The sequence below is a fragment of the Carassius auratus genome, chromosome 11 (genome assembly GCF_003368295.1).
Source record: "Carassius auratus strain Wakin chromosome 11, ASM336829v1, whole genome shotgun sequence".
NCBI lineage: Eukaryota > Metazoa > Chordata > Actinopteri > Cypriniformes > Cyprinidae > Carassius > Carassius auratus.
Genome location: NC_039253.1, coordinates 13,051,746 through 13,074,916, shown reverse-complemented (window position 1 = coordinate 13,074,916; position 23,171 = coordinate 13,051,746). Strand labels below are relative to the sequence as shown.

The 23,171-nt window shown below is 38.3% G+C and overlaps 2 protein-coding genes across 4 annotated transcripts in view; both read left to right on the top strand.

The window, feature by feature from the left end:
- Positions 1-15,236, top strand: part of cdkl5 (cyclin dependent kinase like 5) — a 29,184-nt gene extending 13,948 nt beyond the window's left edge. Inside the window, exons 7-19 of one of the 3 annotated variants that reach the window (XM_026275512.1) lie at positions 113-172; positions 1,542-1,632; positions 2,752-2,941; positions 3,628-3,708; positions 3,914-4,080; positions 5,018-6,122; positions 6,518-6,619; positions 7,323-7,428; positions 7,641-7,764; positions 9,535-9,649; positions 10,287-10,409; positions 11,569-11,784; positions 12,835-15,236. In XM_026275512.1, coding sequence (XP_026131297.1) covers positions 113-172; positions 1,542-1,632; positions 2,752-2,941; positions 3,628-3,708; positions 3,914-4,080; positions 5,018-6,122; positions 6,518-6,619; positions 7,323-7,428; positions 7,641-7,764; positions 9,535-9,649; positions 10,287-10,409; positions 11,569-11,784; positions 12,835-13,212 — 2,858 coding nt within the window. In that variant the 3' untranslated portion in view covers positions 13,213-15,236. The remainder of the gene's footprint in view (positions 1-112; positions 173-1,541; positions 1,633-2,751; positions 2,942-3,627; positions 3,709-3,913; positions 4,081-5,017; positions 6,123-6,517; positions 6,620-7,322; positions 7,429-7,640; positions 7,765-9,534; positions 9,650-10,286; positions 10,410-11,568; positions 11,785-12,834) is intronic. The other 2 variants (XM_026275513.1, XM_026275514.1) reach the window with 2 other exon arrangements.
- Positions 15,237-18,494: 3,258 nt separating this feature from the next.
- On the top strand, positions 18,495-22,271 carry rs1a (retinoschisin 1a). Its single transcript, XM_026275963.1, has 6 exons — positions 18,495-18,769; positions 18,984-19,009; positions 19,087-19,207; positions 20,665-20,806; positions 21,371-21,566; positions 21,675-22,271. Exons 1-6 carry the CDS (start codon positions 18,715-18,717, stop codon positions 21,825-21,827), a joined length of 693 nt encoding a protein of 230 aa, XP_026131748.1. The 5' UTR covers positions 18,495-18,714; the 3' UTR covers positions 21,828-22,271.
- Positions 22,272-23,171: the final 900 nt, after the last annotated feature.

Here is a 23,171-nt window from a genome sequence, read left to right as displayed (position 1 = left end):
AGTTTTGTCATTTTCAACATCTTTTATTCATTGATGGCATAATCTTTGTGGGAGTCTTCAACACAAATCGAGCTCACTAAGAAAATCTCCATCCTTTTGATCTAATCTGCAGATATCAAGCCTGAAAATCTCCTCATCAGCTCCAATGATATCCTGAAGCTATGTGATTTTGGTGAGCAAAGGCTTTCACTCGTCTGATTCAGGACCCTCCACCCACGTATTCACACTGATCTCGCTCGCTGAATGCTTGGTCTCCGTTCCAGGCGTCATGAGTCCCGCAGTGACGTCTGAAAAAAAAAAAAAAAGAGCTGAAATTGGATTTGAGTGGAAGGGAATTAAACCGTTTTTGTCCAAATCACGCAGTACTCCGAGGTTGGAGTGACGGAGCTTATTCTCTGGATTGCAAATTTTGAATTGATTTTGTCATTCCAGATTTATGATTTCATATCACAGAAAAGGACTGTGTTTCATGTCAAATTAATTTTGATAAATAAGTCGCACCTGACTATAAGTCGCAGGACCAGCCAAACTATGAAAAAAAAAGTGTGACTTATAGTCCGGAAAATACGGTAACTATTTTTACAATAAGCAATGCAATCACTATTTTTAATGCTTGCACAACATCTAGTTCTGAACAAACATTTCTAGTTAGTTTTGTCTAGCATTATAGAAAATCTAACTATGTCTTTCTATATGATATTATTTTTGCATAGAATTATACATCATGATATATTGAATGAAATGCTGCTGTCCATCACAGTTTTTGACTGTTCAAGTTATGTTTTTATGCTAGATAAATACTGATGTGGTTGCAGAAAAAAGCAATTTTTTATTTCTTTAAAATAGATTGTATTATTTATTTATGTATTTTGAAATAAATTAAAACACTACACATACTTTTTTGTAAATTAAGATGATATAATTGTATTGATAATGATGTAATTGATGTAATTGTAATTATCACATATGTTTATAAATGATACATTAATTATAATTGTAGATGATAAGATGATATAATGTAGAAATGAGCAATATAAACCCATAAATATTTGTTATAATATGTTATACGTTCACAGCATAATACCCTTAAATAACCAATAAATAAATTGACCAGTTGCATACTCTAAATATAGTAACTTTTTTTTTTTTTTAAGAATAATTTGACTGTGATTTAAATTTTTTTTGTAGCTTGACAATCAGTTTCAAATTAGCTTCCCCAACAATGACTGGTAGTATTGTGACTCAGTCAAAACACAGGCTATCTATGGTCTCTGTACCTGATCAATCACATATTGTGCTTCTGCTCCTGATGAAATGTATATATTCACTCAGGGTTCAATTTTGCCTCCACACTGAATGCCACGGAAATTGAGCGTGACTCACTCCACAGGCTTCTCTAGAAGACTTTTATTTTTAGAGGGACGAATATGACCAGATTAATTAAGATCTTTGAATGTCATGTGCAGTTTGCTCATTCCCGATAGCCTTTTTCTTTGCTTTTCTCCTTACAATCTTTCTATCCTGTTTGGTCAACCCCACAGGCTTTGCCCGCAATCTTTCTGAAGGCAGCGATGCTAACTACACAGAATATGTGGCGACCAGGTGGTACCGCTCACCTGAACTGCTCCTTGGGTAAGTCCTCATATCTGTGCTTCCCGTTTCGTTTTTCACAGTGATTTCTAGTATACTTTGTTTACAAAGACGCAACAAAAAATGGCTTCCTCAATGAAGCCAAAAAGCAGGAAAAATCAAACTCCCCTCAAACAGAAGCACTAATATTCATTAAGGGCACATCGTTTTTAACAATGTTGATTTGATGTAGCCATTAGATGTGACATTAGGAGTGCGGTGTATGATTATTTGTCCTTGTCGCCATTGAAGCGTTATTTTCTAGTGTGTGCCACTAGACTACATGAATGCGGTGGAACATTTTTTTTGAAACTCTCACCATTTAAATTCCACCCACACAAATATTCTCTCCCTCCCTCTTGCTGTGTGTTATTGCAAAGATTTGTGTCTCAGTGTTATGTCTATCTATCTGCCTCTGTCTCTGCATGCATTTCTCCTCACCCCTCTTTCAGTTTCAGTGGTGCTATTGTTCGCAGAGTTGGGATTTGAACAAAACCTTAACCCCAAGCGTGTCACTCGTTTGTGCTAGACGTAATTGGCGCTTCAAATCATGGTGCTTTGAAAAGTCTATTACTTTTCTAAGCAAACAGACTTGTGATTTCTGTCTTCCAGATGATAAAAACAGGTGACTCACTTTGAAGGGGCTATATTTAGGGAACTAAGGGCTACGGAAACATCCTAACTTTAGAATAATTTTCTATCTTTTTAGTATCCATGGTAATTGTCACTTTTTTACACTTTACAGGGATAGTTCACCCAAAAATGAAAATTCTGTCATCATTTGCTCACCCAGTCTGTATCAGTTTGGTATCTGTTGAGCACAAAAGTTATAGTTTGAAGAAAGCTGGTAACCAGACAGTTGACAGTAGCCATTGACTTTAATAGTATGGAAAAAAAAATTATGGAAGGCTACCTTCTTTTGTGTTAAGCAGAAGAAAGAAACTCATACAGGTTTGGACGACCTGAGGATTTTTCAGTTTTATTGATCTGTTTAGAAATTAAACTGCATATACATTTGACAAGTATATAACTTCATGTATTTGAAAGTATCTTTATGGAAATGGAAAACTCAGATGAAGGTCGATTCTTGACTTATATTTGTCTTCTGCTTGGCTCTCACAGAGCTCCATATGGGAAGGCGGTGGACATGTGGTCAGTGGGGTGTATTTTGGGAGAACTGAGCGATGGGCAGCCCCTGTTTCCGGGCGAGAGTGAAATCGACCAGCTCTTCACCATTCAGAAGGTGTTGGGCCCCTTACCACCAGAACAGATGAAGCTGTTTTACAACAACCCTCGTTTTGCTGGACTAAGAGTAAGGACCGGTCTTCTTCTCTGTCCTGTTCTGTGCTTTCCTCTCCTCTCCTCGCCTCTTCTCTGCTCTCCTTTCCTATGGCTCAGATCCCAGTATTCTGAATAAGTGGCTGTCTATGACTCATGTATTGCTATGTGCCAGTGTGAAACACAACTGGCTTTGCCTTGACAGGGCTGATCACAGTACATAATATTCACACACATGCGCATACACTGACACATACATTTGTACTCTTTTGGAAACTCAAGTCACATTTTAAATTCTACTTTGTCTTTAGGGATGTCCATATCAGGTTTTTTGCGCCCCCAAGTACATTGAAGTTATTTAAATGAATCTAGTGTATACAGGGATGTGCAGACACTTAAATAAATGTAAAAAAAACTGAGATAATGTTCAAAAGCATGAAGTTTGCGAATGCCAGTTCATCAGTCAAGTCCAAAGCAAGACGCAACACATAGCAATGCATTATGATTGTTTTTTCTTTTCATTGCTTTTGACATTTTGTCAAATATTACTGTTTAGAGTTTTTATGTGTTTCTATTTAGTAATTCTAATGCTTTAGCCTATTGTAATGATTTCTCCTCTTAAGTGTTCCATATTTCTTGTGAATGAAGCGATTTTTCCATTCTATTCTTTAGTCCTCCCTCTTTATTTAGTATATGTGTGTGTGTGTGTTTTTGTTGCAGTTTCCTTCTGTAAGTCATCCTCAAACGCTTGATCGAAGGTACCTGGGCATCATCAATGGACTCATGTTGGATTTAATAAAGGTAAAACGTCTGCAATATTCTTTAGAGAACAGTATTCCCTTTTGAATTCCTGTAGTTTTGATATATTTGCTGTTGATTTATTTTAAAATAAACTGCAGATGTCATATCACCCCCATGTGCAAAGTGTTAATAAAAGTCTGAATGTGAAGGAGTTTTATTGTTCTAGTGTGGCATGACTCTCGTCATTCTCTTTTCACTGTATCAGAACCTGCTGTGCCTGAACCCCACTGAACGCTTTCTGACAGAACAGTGTCTGAACCACCCAGTGTTTCAAGGCCTTAGAGGGCCAGAGCGGCCAGCTGCCCCGTCGCCCACCCCACCTCGCTCCTCAAAAAGAAAACCATACCATGGAGACAACACCATACCCAGCCGGTCAGTAATAGCTGCTTCTATGTGCTAGTTAATGTGGGATTTCCAAGCCACTAGTGGCAGCAAATGGAGCTGCCAAAATGACATGCGTTTCTTAAGCACTGTTTTAAAAGTGCCACAGGAGGTCATTTTCAGGAAGTCAACCTGTGCCGAATAACCTACACTGCCACTGAAATGGGAGATTTTTGAAATAAAAGGAAAATCTATAATTTTGACCCATACAATGGTTTTTTTTGGCTATTGCTAAAAATATAGCCCAGCAACTTGAGACTTGGTATTATTTCTAAATATTTCTTAAATATTTCTTAAATAAATTTTTTATTTTTATTAAATTTAAATGAATATCCAAAAATTTAAATTCTCCAAACTCCAAACCTGCAAGACCTTTTATCATCTTCAGATCACAAATTAAGATATTTTAAAAGAAATCCGAGAGCTTTCTGACCCTCCATAGACGGCAATATAACTACCATGTTCAAGGCCCAGAAAGTTAGTACGGACATTGTTAAAATAGTGCATGTGTCAGCAGTGGTTTAACCTTAATTTTATGTAGCTATGAGATTACTTTTTGTGCGCAAAGAAAACAAAAAATAATGACTTTAATCAACAATTTTTTCTCTTCAGTGTCATTCTTTGATGCACGTTCACCAGAGTTCAAAGACTACCATGACAGCATTTCCATTTTTGGGTGAACTATCCCATTCGTTAATTTCAGTACTCATTATTAAAATTATCTTTTTTTTGTCTGGTTCATTTCAATTAGAAAAATGTGAAATTTTTTTTTTTTTTTTGAAAAATTATGTTTTAAAGAATAGTTTTAGTAAAAAACAAATAAAAAACAAGCTCTTTCATTGTTGTTTTAAAATCACCCCAAGTTGCACCTCTTGAAGTTGGTTCAAAAAACGTCCAGAATATAACCATTTTATGTTTATCCTTGCAGGAGCCATGGCAGTAAGAGTTCAGGACACCGTCACACTAACAGCAAGGACTGCTCTTCTCTGCCACGCCATGAGGACCTCCACCGGAGCACCGACAGCTTCCTGAACGGCAGCAACATGGCGACCTCATCCACCCTGAGTCCCACGCTACACCCCAAGAGCTACCAGGCCCAGACCCTGAGCCGCTCGGCCTCTAGCAGCAAAGACCTGGCCAACAACAACCTTCCCCACCTCCTCAGCCCCAAAGACGCAAAGGGAAAAACAGAATTTGATTTCAACCTGGGGCCTAAAGCTGGAGGTGCCACTGTGGGAGGAGACACCTCTACCAGCAAGTACCTCAAGTCGTCCAAACAAGGCCGCCACTCTTCCTTCCTGGAAGGGAAGACCAGCACGCTGCAGTCTGGGGACAAACACAGTCGCCATAACTACATGGAGTCCTCGCACGGATCCATGCCTTCCACATCCTCCTCCAAAAGCTCCTCGTCCTTCCTCAGTCTGTCCAAGAGCCACGGAGCACTGAACGATGCTAAGTCCGTGAACAATCTGGCCGAGACACGACTCCACCTAGACGATCCCATGGTGGGGTCAGGCTCAGGCTCCCGCTACTTCCCGTCCAGCTGTCTGGATCTAAACGCGGCTCCTGGGAGCCCCAGAGGCGAACGGCATGCTGGGACTGAGCGGCAGGGTCACAGCCCCAGCGGTCGGGGGAACGCACGTCTAGAAGGGGGCACTCTAGATTCGCGACGTTCTTCGGGTCGGAAAAAAACACCGGATGAACCGAAGGCTACAGACACACTGGACCCAAGCAGGGCTGCGGGAGCAGGAGGTGGCCACGCTCACAACCTGCCCTCCCCCCATGAATCCTATCCTTACGGTCTCGGCTACACCAGCCCGTTTTCCTCGCAGCAGCGACCTCATCGCCACTCCATGTACGTGCGGAGAGAGCGACACCGGCCGCACGGCCAGGAGGTGAATCTGGTGGTCGGGCAGGGAGTGCCAACACGTGCCAGCAGCCTACAACTCCTCTCGCCGCAGCTCCAGCATCGCACACTCCCACGCCACAACACCAGTTCCTCTCGAGAAGAACTCGCGCAAGATCTGAGCAGGGTCAGTGACCTGCTCTCATTTTATCTCCGTGTCCTGTAGCATATTACAGTTGGCGCTGATCTCGCTCATCTCCGTTGCTTCCCCTGATCAGCATTTGAATATTTCTATCCGAGCAAGGATGCCTTCTTATTCATCTGTTCGTCTTTTGTCTGAATATTACAAGTTTTCTCTGCCGTTTGCAAACAGGAATATTATAAGCGACGCTTGTTCATCGTAATAATTTCAGGAGATTTGATTTGTAGTGTGTTTGCATATGTGTGTGTGTGATCTTATTTATGATATGGCTCTGCTGCATCCTGCATTCATGCATTTGGTTTTGTTCTCTCTGATTATTACATGCACACTCCCAGTGTCTCCCAGTGTCTGTTTATTTTGCTGTGTGTTTATGTCTGCAGAATGACCAGTCTCCCAAAGAGAAGCCTCATTCTCGACCCCCGATAAAAGATTCTACGAGGGACAACACCACTTCCTTCCACTCACAACGCCCAAAAAACGAGGTCCGAGGTCTCAACGGGACCCTCAGAACGCACGCGTCCACTTACACACTCACTAGTTGCTACTGTTTTTCATGCATCGTCTTCTCTTTGTTTGTTTTTTTATGCATTGATCATAAAAGCGTTTAACTTAGCTTTCATCGATATGGATGTTTTGTAAATGTTCATGTCATCACATTAACTGCTAGCTCATGTCTTTAGCATTACATTTCTAGGTTCTTAGTTAAAAAGAGAGTTCACCCAAAAATGTAATTTATGATTTACACACATCATATTGTTCTAAATTCAACTTTCTTTTTTAAGCGAATAAAATGATTTAAATGTTATTTTTTACGTGCAGTTACAAAGTAGGGATTGAAGATTTTAAAGTGATACGACTTGGCATATGTGGCTTATGTGCCATGACCCACAATAGCAAGGCCAACAAAAAATCCATAGCCAAAAGTCTCTCCTTTAGTGTTCTATTGGAGAAAGAAAGTCACACAGATTTGGAATGATATGAGGGTGAAGTGATGACAGAAATTTCATTTTTGGGTGAACTGTCAGTTTAACCTCTCTTTCTTACTGATTATTTTCTTCCTTAATCATTCCTTTCTCCCCAAGCAAATATTCAGTTCTAGTAAGACAAGATAATGTTTGTGCAACCAGTTGTAGGATCGCTGTTTTAAATGCTATCCTGTAGTGTGACCATCCTCTTGTAACTCAGGCTGGGATGTACCATGACACTCATATGGAGGATGGAACCTCATCCAAGGAAAACAGAATGATCTACAGTGACTCGATGCCGCGCAGAGTGGGAAGTTTTTACAGAGGTACCCAAAAAATGTAGTAGACATATTGTGACATTATAAATGTCTTTACTGCCACTTTTGATATAATTAATGTGTCTTTCCTAAATAAAAGTATTATATTTAAAAAAGGAATCCCTTAAACTTTTAAACGCTAGTGTATGTAAATACAGTATGTCTGACTTAAGCTTCGATATTCTAGCTTTGTTTGCTTTTTGTTCTGTCCTTTTGTGCAGTCCCCTCTCCTCGACCTGACAACACGTTCCATGAGAGTGCCGGACAGAGTAGAGTGCCAGCGGTGGCGGCGGAAAGCACAGCCATGACAAACCACCCCAAACGTCAGACCAATTTCGACCCCTGGTGAGAGAACATGCTTGTTAAGGCCCCTCGATCTAGACAAATTATTCTGTGTGCAGATACTTTGGCTGTAAGATGACATGCTTTGTTAAGCTGGAAGTGACAACAGTAAATATTTGGCTTCAAATGAAAAACTAGAACATCAAGGTAAAAATAATTAGTGTCCTGGACGGTTTTGAGATGTCTGGCAACAGAGGGAGCAGAAAATATCAAAGCATGCCAACTTTACATTCTCTCTAAATTCACTGGTGTTAGACAAAAATATATTATAATTTGAGTTTTGCTTTTTTTTTATTGATTGGTTGATTTGGTTTCATTAGCCAGTTCTCTGATAATATGTCTGTTTATTTTTAATGTAATAGGGTGAATCTTAATATAAGTTCTGTCATATTCACTAACATACACTATATGGACAAAAGGATACTCCAACAGGGACTTATCCAGTGAAATTGCAATCTAAATATACAGACATTAATATGGAGTTGTTCGACCGCTTTGCTGCTATAATAAATTCTCAAAAAAAAAATTCCCATTCGTTCAGTTGAGCATTTGTGAGGTCAGATACCGATGTTGAACAAGAAGGCTTGGCTTGCAATCTCCGTTCTAGGTCCTCCCAAAGGTGTTTGATGGGCTACAGGTATTATCTTATGATCATAGTGTCCTGGTATGCTGATGTCTTAAGATTTTCCTTCACTGGAAGTAAGGGGCTCAGACCAAACCCTGAAAAACAGCCCAATAATCATATTCCTCTTTCACCAAATTTTACATCTGGGACAATGCAGTCATGCATTGGTGATGTTAGAATTGTTGTTCAAAATAAAAGTTCATGTTTACATATTATATGTGTATTTATTATGTGTGTGTGTGTGTATATATATATATATATATATATATATATAAGACACTCATATATGTAGGCTATATATTTAAAAAATAAATTGTATACTGAAAAAAATTATAAATGGAACTTTTTTTTTGCCCCCTTTTTTCATGAGCTGAACTCAAAGATCTAAGACTTTTTCTATGTACACAAAAGGCTTATTTCTCTCAAATATATTTCACAGACCTGTCTAAATATGTGTTAGTGAGCACTTCTCCTTTGCTGAGATAATCCATCAACCTCACAGATGTGGCATATCATGATGCTGATTAGACGGTATGATTATTGCACAGGTGAGCCTTAGGCTGGTCATAATAAAAGGTCACTCTAAAATGTGCAGTTTTATCACGCAGCACAATGCCACAGATGTTGCAAGTTTTGAAGGAGCGTGCAATTGTCATGCTGACTGCAGGAATGTTGAGTGTTCATTTCTCTACCATAATGCATCTCCAAAGGCGTTTCAGAGAATTTGGCAGTACATCCAACCGGCCTCACAACCACAGCCATACACCGTACACATACATATAGTATGAAAGCATAAACTTTTATTTTGAATGTGATTCATCGCAATTGGGCGCTTGGGCTCCCTCTCCCTCGCCGGGTCCTTGGATTTGTCCTAACCTCCCCAGCCCCCGCCCCCCAACCCCATTTCGGCACCCCTGCTTTTGTCCATATAGTATACAATAACAAAAAAAAATTGTGAAATACAAATATTTTTTATAAAAATCCAAAATGCATATTGATTTTTAATTTTAATTAATTGTTTGAACTTTTACAGTACATTACAGTCATGAGAACGTAGTCATCAGATGTGCTAAGATCAAATCTTTTTTATTTTATCACCGAAATGCTTTTTTATGAGATTCAACTTTATAATAATTACATTATTACAGGAATAACAGGAATAATTCAGAGGCCATGGTTATGAACCCACCAGAGGTCCCTAAACCGAAAGAAAAACAAGGTTTCTTTAGAGCCATAAAGAAGAAAAAGAAGAAGTCACAGCCGGTAAGAATGTCCTGTTCATTACTATACATTCACTCACTTCCCGTTACTCTCAAAAGTGGTATCCAAATGCAGTAAGAATATAGTAATGCCTTAGTCAGGAGACCTTTTCTCTGTTTGTGTGTGTTTAATTATTATTTGACATGTGTGTATATGTGTGGCTTAGCTGCTGTGTTGTGTTGTGTTCTTCTATGTCTGTCTGCTAGTCATTGAACTTAAATATTATATTTATACACAAGGCAATATTCCTTAAATTGATAGGCTAGCATCCACCTTATGGTGTCTATTAAGTCATCTCAATCAGTATGTTGGTGACCAGTGCAAAAAAAAAAAAAGGCGAAGTGGGCATATCCTCCCAAAAACGAGGCTGTCCATTTGCACTTTTGTCCGATTAGTGCCTGACAGAATTCAACAGGGCCTCTCAGTGCAGTTCAGTGCTTTCAGTAGCATTTCCCCATAATAACCATATGGAGAACATTACAGACCCAAGCAGCATGTGTGTGGCAGAATGTGCCTCTACTGTGCTCTGTCCACAAATATTGAGCCAGAGGACCGTATGTTCATCTGCTGTATTCAACAACAAAAGATGTTTGGTGTTAATAGAATGAGCCACTGGGGTTTTGTGCGTCTTATATTGCAGACGGACGGCAACGTGGGAAGGAACCCGAGCATCAAGAAAAGCCTTTTCCCCCTCTTTAACTCAAAGAATAGCTTAAAGCATAACTCTTCTGTCAAAGTGCTCCCTGTTGTCCCGCAACCCATGGTATTGCTCGCATAAAACCGCACCGCTTTACCAAATAAACACATCTCCATTGCATGTCATGCTAAATGTTATAGGTGTTCTATGACTGGATGTCTTTTTGTCATTTTTATATAGTAGTTGTTAATATTATTGTGTTTTTTTTTTTTTTTGTCAAAGCCGTTTTTAACAAATAAAACACCAGGCCCAGATCTGTTTAAACATTTTAATCAAATCAGTCACTTGATATGCTAATTATTTCGACACATGAATTTCATTTAATTTTCTCAGAAATATAGAAATACAGTATAGTATTGTAATATATCTAATATACATTTTAAAATATCGTTTTTTTTAATACATTTTTGTTCTTAAAGTTATGTTACTTTCTATTTATATTAGGCTGTATTTGCTAAGAAAAAGTGCATGAATCATTTTATACATCAAAACTCATAGGTCATTAATTGAGTTGATGTGTAAATTAATTGCTAAAATTAAATTTACAGCCAAAGTAAAACTTTTCTTAAACTGCTCTTTAAGTCTAATGCATCTTTGCACACACCACGTTTTATTTATGATCTCAATAGTTGGTAGAACAGACAGAACCCTATTAGGTCAAGATGTTTTTATATATACTTATGTGACAGATCTGGTTCTGTGTGATTTATGATTTTAAATCACTGCTTCGTTTACTGCTAGCATCGCAAAAGCATCAGCATGTGTTCTGTTAGATGCATGGAGCCCATAACCGTCTTTAGCAGCACCTGCTCAAAGAAGATGCACGTTTTCTAATTTACCATTCTCCGAACCTGGGAAAGATTAGGAGAATTGGTCCAAATGTTTTCACACCCAAACTCTCTGTCTTCTGTACACAAACTCTCACATTTTTTGGTTCAAAAGGTCAGAAACTGGGAGCGTCCCAAACACCCAGCTCTTTATCTATCATCAGTAAATCCTCTCTGGATTGCAAAAGCTGGTCATTGAAATGAAATCCTTTTTTAAATTCTTAAATGATTTCCGTTTTAAACAAATGCATGCCGTGAACTGGTTAAAAGGGCAATATTTCTGAACGTTTCCAGTCTGCTGGCCTAATGCACGTGATTATGGGTGAGCTTTTGTTTGGACGGGAGTTTTATTGTACATATATCTCAGTATTCAGGTGGTTTCACTGATTTTGTGGCAGGTTCCTAGTGAGGCCCAGCAAGAGCAGCTAGTGATACAAAGACCAGTCAAATCCTCGTCTCATCACAGCAGTCGACACCGCAACCGAGATCGTGACCGGGAACGCGACCTGGAAAGGGACAGGGAGCGTGACCGGGATCGAAACCGTGAGAGGGATCGCGATCGGGACAGGGACAACACTTGGGCGCCTGAAAAGCAGACAGATGTGCAGCCTCAGGTAAAAAAATAAATAAAAAAAACCTTCAGATGAACAGATATTAAAATCTCAAGGTCATCATTCAAGGTGTTATTTAATATAACTACATTAGCATCCACAAAAATGTTCTGTTTAGGTCAGCGCCAATATAGTTTTGTGGGTAGTGCACCGACATATAATGCTGTTGTGCTTGGGACGTCCCAAGTTCAAGTCCCAACTCACGGACCTTTCACGATCCCATCCCCACTCTCTCTCCCTCATCAATTCTGGTCTAAAATATGTCCTATCATTAAAAAAAAAAGGCAAAAGTGTCAGTTCTCTTTAGCCAATGATGCTCTTTCGTTGTCATCTGCTTCTGATTCTGATTTGCTGTCAGTGATTGTATTATTTCATCTGGAAAAAATTGTTTTGAAAGTGACTCATCTGGAATAATTTAGATGATTTTTAAAACCTTAAAGTTATCGTATGGGGTGGTGTTGGCGCAGTGGATAAGACATATGCCTTTGGTGTGAGAGACACGGGTTCGAATCCGCTGTGCGACACCTATCTGTCCCTGAGCAAGACACTTAACCCCTAGTCTCTCCAGAGGCGTGTGACCTCTGACATATATACCAATTGTAAGTCACTTTGGATAAAAGCCTCAGATAAATGTAAATGTAAAAAAAAAATGTATTCTGGTTAGTATATTTGGTGTGAATGGGCCTTTATGCTCACCGAGGGTGCCTTTTATTTGATCAAAAACTGTTTTTTATTTAATAATAAATGCAACTTATTCCTGTGATGCAAAGCATCCTGTAATTTTTAGCGTTCATTACTCCAGTCTTAAGTGGCACTTGATTCTTCAGAAATCATACTAATATGCTGATTTGCTGCTCAAAAACATTTATTATGTTTAGAAACCATTTTTCAGAAGAACAGCATTTATTTGAAATTGAACACATTATAAATGTCTTCACTGTCACTTTTGATGCATTCAGTATATCCTGGCTGAATTTTCCTAAAAAAAAACCATCCTTTTTATTTTATGATTGCACACAGACATGCATTCTAAATCTTGCTTTCCTGTTGCAGAACCAGCCTCTGAAGTCCCTGCGGAAGCTCCTACACCTCTCCTCTCCTGCTACGTCCAATCAGCCCCAGCCTCCAGATCGCTCGGCAGAACTGCGCTTCCAGCCCCTGCCTAACCCCCCTTCCAAAGGAAACCTGAACGAGGCCAGAGGGCTCCCTCCGGGCAGCGTCACCCCCAACACCAAGAGCCGAAAACCCCACAACTACCCTCTGCCAGGGCAGATCGAGTCCAGCTGGCACGTTACCGCACTGAATCGGGCCGAGGGCGCACCGTACCCAGACCAAATGGCGAACAAAGGTGGGCAGAACGGTATCGGCTTTACCAGACCCGCCCGTGCGAGGATGCCGAACCTCAACGATTTGAAGGAAACAGCTCTTTAGAGGAGGAAGGCCCACAAGTGGCCTCTAGTGTACTCGGTTTCTCCTTTTCCTTTCTGGCTACCTATGGAATGCTGTTGTTCATACAGTGGTACACAATGCCACTTCTGGCCAGAAGGTGGCAATAGTTATGTCTCAGATTTGTTTTTTAAAGCATCCACATTTGATAGAATTTGTATTCTTGTTCATTACATCTGGGTTCAGTTTTCTGTTGAATATATCTTACTGACGATGATCTGAATCTATGTATTTGTATATGGAAACTTTGGGATGGGCGACAACAACAAAAAAAATCTGTGGAATTGTAAGAGCTTTAGTTTCTACACAAGAGAATGTATGAATATTTAATGTGTAATAATTCTATATTTCATGGAGATTATTTAATGAATTATTGGTGTGTTAATAGTTACAATGTACAGAGTGCATTTTATGGTTGTAACAGAAGTACTTTATTGTTTCTGAATTGATTTCCTCTCTTTGTTTTCTGATATGGATTCTCAGTGCAGACTAGGTCTATATTCCACACTGTCTGGTTATTAAATCAGTCAGGTATTGAATCAACACTATTTAAAACATACGTCAGCATATCAGCAACTACTGATGCTTCCTAACCAGGTTCTGTGTTACTTTTCATGCCAGACCATTAAATCCACGTCCCATGATGGCTATTTGTCTCACTTTACCCGTAGCTGTGTCTTACAGTGTTTCTCCACTTCCCATGAGCTTGGCATTCAAAACCTCACACATTGGGATCAGATAGTGCTGGTTTTTAGCAGGAGTTCATTAGAGCCCAGATCCCTGAAGAGCTGGATTTCCTGTGAATAATGAATTTCAACAGAGGGCCCCGGGGCCTCATCGTGTCTCCCTCTGCGATCTAAACCCAACCAGCTGGTGTAGAAGTGTGACTTTGCCTGTGGCACAAGCGATGGCTTACAAGGTTGTGTGAGTTAAGTCTGAATCTCCATCCCGACATAACTTTTGCACGTGCGCATGATTCTTTTAACAAACTGAATAACTGCCGGGTTTATTTTAATCAGTTTAACGGCATGTTTTTGAAGAGATAAAAGCATTGCCTCGGGACCTGGTAAAAGGGTTTCAAAGGCGTAATGCAGTATTTGATCTGTTAATGCAATGAGATTTTTAAACGACCTCTGAAATGCAGCACATTTTCATTCAGGCTTTCAGTGTTCGCTTTAGATGTATTCCATTGTTTCATGAAATTCTTTTTCTACTGATATAGATTGAAATGAGATGGGTATAAAATATGCAAAATAGTTATATTAAGAATTCCAGGCATTTGAATGCAAATGCAAACAGAGCAATATATCATGACTTTGAGGTGAATTTATCGTCCTTCATACTGTACTTACTTCGGAGTATTACATTTTATTCATCCACATATTTATCATCATGACTTTGCTTAACAACTAAAGTTTCTCACTACCCCCCAAAAGATAGTGACAGGGCATTTTCATTTGAATAACTCTAGGGAAATGTGTCCTCTTTTTAAATTAGTATTGTTTTTCAATGGTGCACTTTAAACATACATTTCACAGGTGTTTGTGTTGATATGGTGTTAGATTAAAACAGAACTTTGTATCTATCTAATCTTCTATCTTACCTACTGTACCTACAGTATATGAGCTCTGTCTTTTCACAGGACTGGATTTGAAACTTTTACGTTTTGAAGTTACACATTCGAAAACAGTATTTTTGAGTTCCACCAAGTCATGTTTTTTTTTTTTTTTTTTTTTTTTTCTGTTCTCATTTCTATCGTTGATTCTGTTGTCTCTGTGCTATTTTAATGTGTTATGCATAATGAAGTTAATTTTCAGTAACATCTTGCAATATTTGTATTCCATGCATCTCACTTGTTAAACGTTTTCTTGGTTAAACTGCCATGCAATAACAAACTGTTGAATTTTGTCTTGTAGGAAGAGATGAGAGTTTCACAATGTTTAAAAGTCTCTTTCTGGAACCTCTTGTTTTCGTGTGGCATATTTTCAGGTTGATATTAGTGACGTACTGCGGGCTGCCTGTTTGAAAGGCTGAATGTGATTCCATTACTCCTGGACTAACACCTTGTCCATAAACGCTCTGACATCCTTTAATCTGCAGTACATTGGCACAGTTTGTCTCTGCGGTGCCAGGTAATCCTTCCATCAGCCAGCTGTTAGGACTGCCAAGATAAATAGTTTTGCTGTGGCCAGCTGTGGCGAGGTCATCTGTGAGTGGTAATCTATGACCAGCCTTGTTAACCTGCTACAAAACCTACATCTGCAGTATATAATATGTCGCTGATTCTGGTTTGCCAAGCCCCATTCTCTTACTTTTAATGTTATGATTTTTTTCCTCATAAAAACAACTGATGTGGAATCATGCTAACAAAATGTCAGAGAAAAAAACAGTTCCCTATCCCGGAGTACAAAATGATTTCGAAAGCTAGTTTTAAGCACTAAAATAGAAACCTGACCTTCGAAGGGCTGCGTTTACCAACATTTCTGACAAAATGAAGCCTGATAGTTATGAAATATAGAGTGAATGGATAATACTGTTTTAAAGTTTGGACATTAAAGAAGACATTAATATTTTATTAAGCAAGGATGCAATAAAATGATTAAAAGTGACATTTTAAACATTGATAAAAATGTTTCTTCAGCAGCAAATCAGTATATTAGAAAGATTTTCTGAAGGATATTGTGACAATGAAGAAAATGTAGCTTCATCATCAAATGAAGAATTTACATTTTAAAGTTGCATTACTGTTTTTACTGTGTTTTTGAACAAATGCAGCTTTGGTGAGCATAAAACACTTCTTTCAAAATCCCCACCAACTCCAAACTTTTGAACGGTAATATAGCTGAATCTATTATTGGTGTATATTCTCTCTTAAATGAATAGGGGATGATGTAGTAGCCATTTGGATTTGGATTTAAAAACGACACTGACAAATTGTGTCCTACTTTACTTCTGTTAACCGCATATATGGACCGAATGAGCTGCCTTCAATGTATCTTGAAGGCGATTTAGAGTGCTTCTTGGTTCACTGCCATATTGAAGTATACCTGCAGGTACTGACACGTCATCTCATCTGTCATGGTTTAATAGCTATAGACAACTTGATTTATATTAGCTTGTAGCATTTGTCATCCAAAGAGGATGCCTGTTAGCTTTCAAGTGTCTGAGCAGTTGAATGCAGGGATATAAACATTCAGGTTCATCCCCAGAAGTGCACGGAATATGAAATATATTGGACATCTTCACTGATATTTGTTCATTTACTGGGGCATGGCAATGACTAGAAGCTGTATTCTCTTAGAATGTAATGTTTAACTTTTTTTTTTCTTCAGTTTACCATTGGATAAATATTTATATATTGATAAGAATGTAAGTCTTTAGCTCAAATAAGGCCCAGTGGTCAGCTGCATCTTTCATGGTTATTGAAAACAGTCTATATTTTCATAATGTTTATTCCACCTTTAAGTATTGAAATTGCTGCCACTTTATTTTTTTTCTAAAGCAGTTGACATGCCAACAAATCCATTGTGAAGTCATCCAAGCTCAAAGGTTTACAATCTATCAGGAACAAGAGTTTATTCTGTCAAATGAGCATCTGTCCTGTGAGTTCACAGACATATCTGAATTTATGTATTATATTTTTTTTTTGCTGACTGACTTTTATGTCTGTCATAGAATGTACTTAGACATTTTTTTGTTTTGTTTAAATATTAAGACTGTTCCTATTAGAGCTGTTTGAATCCTCTTTGCTGAATTGAGAACATAATACATCCCTAAATCGTGTCCTTACCCCTTCTGCTTGATGGGATTGTTGTCAAAAATCCTGCTGATCAGGTTGTGACTTCCATTTTAGACAACAGCCATCATTTTGGTTACATCTTTAAGGTCCACACAGAATCTGCAAATTTTTTCACACACCTCGCCGATTTCATGATGCATTTCAGCAATTAAATGTTGCTCTGAATTACCATTACTCTGATACTCCATCCCAAAATGAATATATTGCCATTAATCACTTACACCCATGTCGTTTCAAACACGTACTGTAAAAGCTTTGTTCATCTTCAGAACACAATTTAATAATTTTGGATGAAAACCGGGAGGCTTATGACTGTTCCATAGACTGCCAAGTAAAATACACTGTCAAGGTCCAGAAAAGTATGAAAGACATCGTCATTCTATCAGTGGTTCAACCGTAACGTTATGAAGCGACAAGAATACTTTATTCAACAATTCCTTAGTCAACAGTCTCCTCCTATGCTCTTCTGTATCATCATTGTGGCACGGCTGATACAGAAGAGCATACGCAGCACATGGTGATACGGAGAGACACAGAGGAGACTTGACAAAGTAAATGTTGAATAAAGTCATTATTTTTGCTTTATTCGCTTACAAAAATTATTCTTTTCACGTCATAATGTTACAGTTGAACCACTGTTGGCAGATGGACTATTCTGATGATGTCTTTCATACTTGCCTGGACCTTGAGAGTGTAACATACTTGGCAGTTTATGGGACAGTCACAGGCCTCTCTGTTTTCATCCTAAATATCTTAAATTGCGTTCCGAAGACGAACGAAGCTTTTACGGATTTTAAGTGATTAATGACAGAAATTTTCATTTTGGGGTGGAGTATCCCTTTAAAAGTCTAGTATTCTTAGTTTTATTTAAAACACAATTTTCATATTTATTTTTGCTCCAAAATCAACACAGATAAAAGTGCAGATTCCGTCTGGGCCTTCATCTATCCAGTTAATTGAGTCTGTAACCTGAAAGTTAAGATTTATCTCAAACGTAGTCGGCACCACTCACTCAGCACTTTGTCTCTGTCTTTTGTGAAGACTGTTTGTCTGTGTGTTCTCTTTAGTGTACAAGTGGGAAACAGCACCCTAACCTTCAAGTCAAGTCCAGGCATGTCTGACTCCAACAGCATTTATAATGTATATTCTGCTGTAATCAATAACAATTAAAACAATGTCTACCCAACTATGTTCCAGCATGCATCATTTCATTGCACACACCTGCCAGCATATAAAAATGTCATAAAAAAATAAAACCATGAAGACCTGTACATAACTAAAGGATAATGTATCATGACCCACACTAGCAGCAAGAAGAAAAATGACACTGAAAAGAAACTTTCATCTCAGTCTCTCCATCATATGGCATATTGTACAGTATGTAGTGATTTGCATCAACAGATTGCTGGGGAAGTTGAATTGAGTTAATTGTATGCACTGAACCATTAACTGGGTCACAGAAGGTGACCATCCGGCTTTATAATCGGGGATCATTTGGCAATTTCTCTATTTTTTTAACAGACAAGGGTCGGACTGGGATGTGAACAATTTCAAACTAGCTTTCAGCAGCAAAGGGAGGAGCTTTGAGATGAAGGGCATTAGATAAGGCCATTAGTGCTCCGTGGATTACAGTAATCCAGCCCCTTTAATATCAGTGCGGTGGTCCACCACTCGAAAAAGAAACCATCATGGAGTACAGACTGCAGAACATGTTACTGTTAGCCATCCTGCTGGTGTCTGAAGGTATGTGTCATTTTCACTATAATAGCAGAAATGTTCAATTTTGGTCCAATTTTAAAATTTCAGACTTATTTTTGATTTAATATGATTTCATTCTTGATTTAAAAAAAAAAAAATGTTAACTTCAAATAAAGATGAAAGTGAATGTTAAATGTAAATAAAACATCCCACCTGTTTTACAATTTCTTGTTGTTTTACTCTTCCACACTTTGTCCAGGTTATTTTGGGCTGCAAGCGCAAGAGGTAATGAAATGCATTTGATATTGATATCAGAGACAATTAAACGTGAAATATTGATAACAATGTTCATATGTGTTTAGGATGGCGAGGGCAATGACACATTGGCTGGGAAACCCGGCAAGTGTGACTGTGATTTAGAAAGCAAGTTGCTTTCCAAAGGTTCTTCATCAAGTAGGGGACAGGAGATGGACTGCATGCCAGGTAAGAAAGAGAGAAACTTTTAAGAAAAAAGTGCCGGGTATTTTTATTTTTTATTTTTTGTAATAAGAATTTACCGTAATCTGAATGGTTTGTAGGCTTTGTCCAGGTTTGGACAAACTCCACTCTGCCTCTATTAAATATTTTGTTCAAAATGGGTCAAACAAATATATAATGAATCGGTTTTCTTCTAGATAGTGTTGCTTTTACTGACTTTATTGTGAATCAAATACCACTCAAATCCGTTTTGTCGGGAGAGCGAAATTAGTGAATGGGTCTTTGCGCTAACTTTGACTCTTTGGGAACTGAGATGGATGGATTAGTTAGCACTAGCTGGTGCCCTTTGGAGACAGAAGGCAGGACATGTGCGGATGAGCTGGCTCCTGGACAAGCCCTTGCCTGCAGCGGCGCAGAAAGTCATTAATCATTTGGTTGCAGCTTCACCTGGGCCATGTGAGACATCACCGCATCCCATTGGCACACCACCACAGGGCAGACATGCTCCATTAACACAGAGCAGCTTGCTTTCTCAGCCCTCGGAGACTGATGTGTTAGAATCAAATGAAAGCGAGGAAGATACAAATAAAAACGGAGCAAGAAACAGAGATGGACCCGATGCTTGTTCATAATCCCATTATGTTGAGAGTTCCCAGAATTACCAAGACTAGAATAGGACCTGCCAATCAAACCGTTGACCATTAAAAGGAATTGTTCACCCAAAATTAAGCTCATTTATGTCATTTCATATGTCCCATTGTATTTTTTGGTTATGGAAGTTAATGGGAACCAAAACTGTTTGGTTACTGATATTCTTCAAATGACTGTCTTTTGTGTTACACTGAGGAAAGTCAGTCATGAAAGATTTGGCAGCATGACGATGAGGAAATGTTGATAGAATTTACATTTTTAGGGTGCTTTCCCATTGAAGTGTTGATATATTTATATATATATATTATTTTTTTTTTTTTTTTCAAAACCAGGATTTGGCATGTCAAAAAGAACATCTCAAATCCTGGAAAAGAGGGACTGTTATGTAAAAACATGACTGGAGCTTAAGTGTGGAACGTGACCATCTGTCAACCTAAAGTCTTAATGGATGTTGATCTTTCACTATGGGGAACTAAAGCTTTTGGGATTGCGAAGTCACAAACAGAAGAGCGGAAGCACGGAATTACAGACCTGACAGATTAATGCTTTCTTTGTCAATTTCTCTTTAACACAACATGAAAAAGAAATCTCTCTGATTGCGTGACTAATGTTTCATTAAGCCCCCGTCATATATTTTAGAAATCCTGCAGGCTTTTGTTGAATAGGCCTGTTCATAGATTTGTGTTATCTGGAACTGCCTGTAGAGTCAGAAAGCCTGCTTTGAGCCAAACTGACAGAGATGCATGTTTATAGTTTTACTTCAAATTATATGCAAAGCTAAATATTTACCACATCATCAATTTACTGTCCAGAGTGTCCCTACCATAAGCCCCTGGGTTTCGAGGCAGGATCTGTGACTTCAGATCAGTTCAGCTGCTCTAATGAAGACCAGTACACAGGCTGGTTCTCGTCATGGGTCCCAAGCAAAGCAAGGCTCAACAACCAAGGATTTGGGTGAGTCCTCTGAAATATTGCTAATTATGGCTCCTGTTGAAACAGAAGTCATGAGTTTCGGTTAAAAGAGTCGATTAGCTTCTTTTTTCTTTTTGATAGATAATGGCTTTTTTTTTTTTTTTTTTTTTTACTACATAAGGCTACTATGCATTGGCATGATTTTTAAGTATGAATTTATTTAGTACTGACAGATTTACAGATTTTATTCCATATATCTCAAACGCTTTCATAACCATTGAGATAGTATACAAAAAAAATAATAATAAAAAACTTAAAAAACCTTGTAAATATATATAGATAAATTATGATAAATTACATTTTAAAATGTATTAAAATAGAAAGCAGTCCTTTTAAATTGTAATATTCTACAGTATTACTGTTTTACTGTATTTTTGATCAAATGCAGCCTTTGAGAGCATAAGAGACTTTTTTCAAAAACTTTTAATGTAGTATTATTGAAACAATCTTGACAAACGGTTTTGGGTATTTCAATCTTAAAGAGACTTGGTCTATGCGATCTGTGATTTTTCTTTTGCATTTATAGATTATTCTCTCCTCTCCTAGGTGTGCCTGGCTGTCTAAGTTCCAGGATACCAACCAGTGGCTTCAGATTGACCTGAAGGAGGTCAAAGTGGTTTCTGGTATCCTGACCCAGGGCCGCTGTGACTCTGATGAGTGGATTACTAAGTACACTATGCAGTATCGCACCAATGAGAAGCTCAACTGGATCTACTACAAGGACCAAACTGGAAACAACAGGGTAAGATGTCAGACAGCCCATCCTGGATTAATAAGGAGTGAAGAAGTAAATTGCTATTCCTTTTCAAGTATTGCATAAATATTGCTTTTATTTATTTTTTTACCTCAGGTGTTCTATGGAAACTCTGACCGCTCTTCCACAGTCCAGAACCTGCTGCGTCCACCTATCGTAGCACGTTACATCCGCATCCTCCCTCTCGGCTGGCACACTCGTATCGCCATCCGCATGGAGCTCCTACTTTGCGTGAATAAATGCACCTGATCTGGAACATGTCAGCAAAGCCATACCCAACTACTTCCTGTTCCTCCCTTCTTTCTCATGTCACAATATGCCAAAGTGAATATCACTGCACTCAATTCATTTATTTTTATTCTCTGGTATTTTTCAAGGAATAAATTATCATTAGCATGTGTTACAGTTACATTTATTTGTGTTCAATGTTACATATAAAGACCTTTTATGTTATATTGTATGAAGTTTGTAGCTTTAGCAGACTTACAGGTTTTGCTTATCTGGAGAGAGGTTGGAGATCTCATGGAGTGTTGTATTATTGTGTGTTTTAATGTGGTTTGTGATAGTGATGTAGCATGTTTCATTCTCAAAGTTTTGACCAAATCCCTTTTTGTATTTACTGTGAGCCTACATTGTTTAATTATGTTTGTGGACTTACCTGAGAAATAATGCATTTAAATAAAGGAAAGTCACTCTCTGTACCTTGTATACTTTGGTTGTGTAATCTATTCACTCTCAAGTTGGACAAAAATACAATAAATATTAATATTTAAAAAAATGTGGTAAGGGGAGCATGTGGTAAATGCCCTTTAGCATATCAATGTATATTTATGGGATGATCCAATATCCAATATATTATTAGAGGAAATAAAATTAGTTTCAAATACTAAGTTTAAATTTGATGTCAAATGAATTAATCTGATTTCTGCAAATTTCATTTAAATACATCTGATAGTGTTCAATGATTTGCTTGTATATAAGATAATTGAATTCTACTCAAGAGGTGATGTCAAAAAAGGGATGGTTAAAAAGTGTTTGAAACATAAAAACATGATATTCTGCTATACAAGGTCCCAGAAAACTGTACGGTAACTATCAAAAAAAAAAAAAAAAAAAAAAAAAACTGTTCAGATTTATTTAATCTGACAAATGCTATGCTCTTGCTACAAGTTTTAGAGTCGAGTGCGTGCGCATGCGCATGCGCTTCAATTCAAATTATGGAGACATGCACCTGCTTGTTAGTCATTAGGGGATTGATTAGACATACCTTAAATTGCAGTTTCGCTTCAGCGACTGTTGTTTACACACTTCTCTGATCATCATGAAAGCTCCTAGCCTTAAAAGCAAGCGTTCCACGACACCCAGAACTTCCATATCAAGAACAAGAGGACATGCTGCGTTTATGTACACAGCCCGACAACAGGTGTGTTTTATAGATCCAGTAACTATAATTAAAGAACGAAAGTTGAAATGTGCCTAAATTGATTGCATATGAAAACAACTGGCTTTTATGCCCAGGTCAACCAGACTGCAGTGGGGCGCGTTCACGAGTCCACGGGCGTAAGCAGATATTTGCTGCAGAGAGTGGGGTCA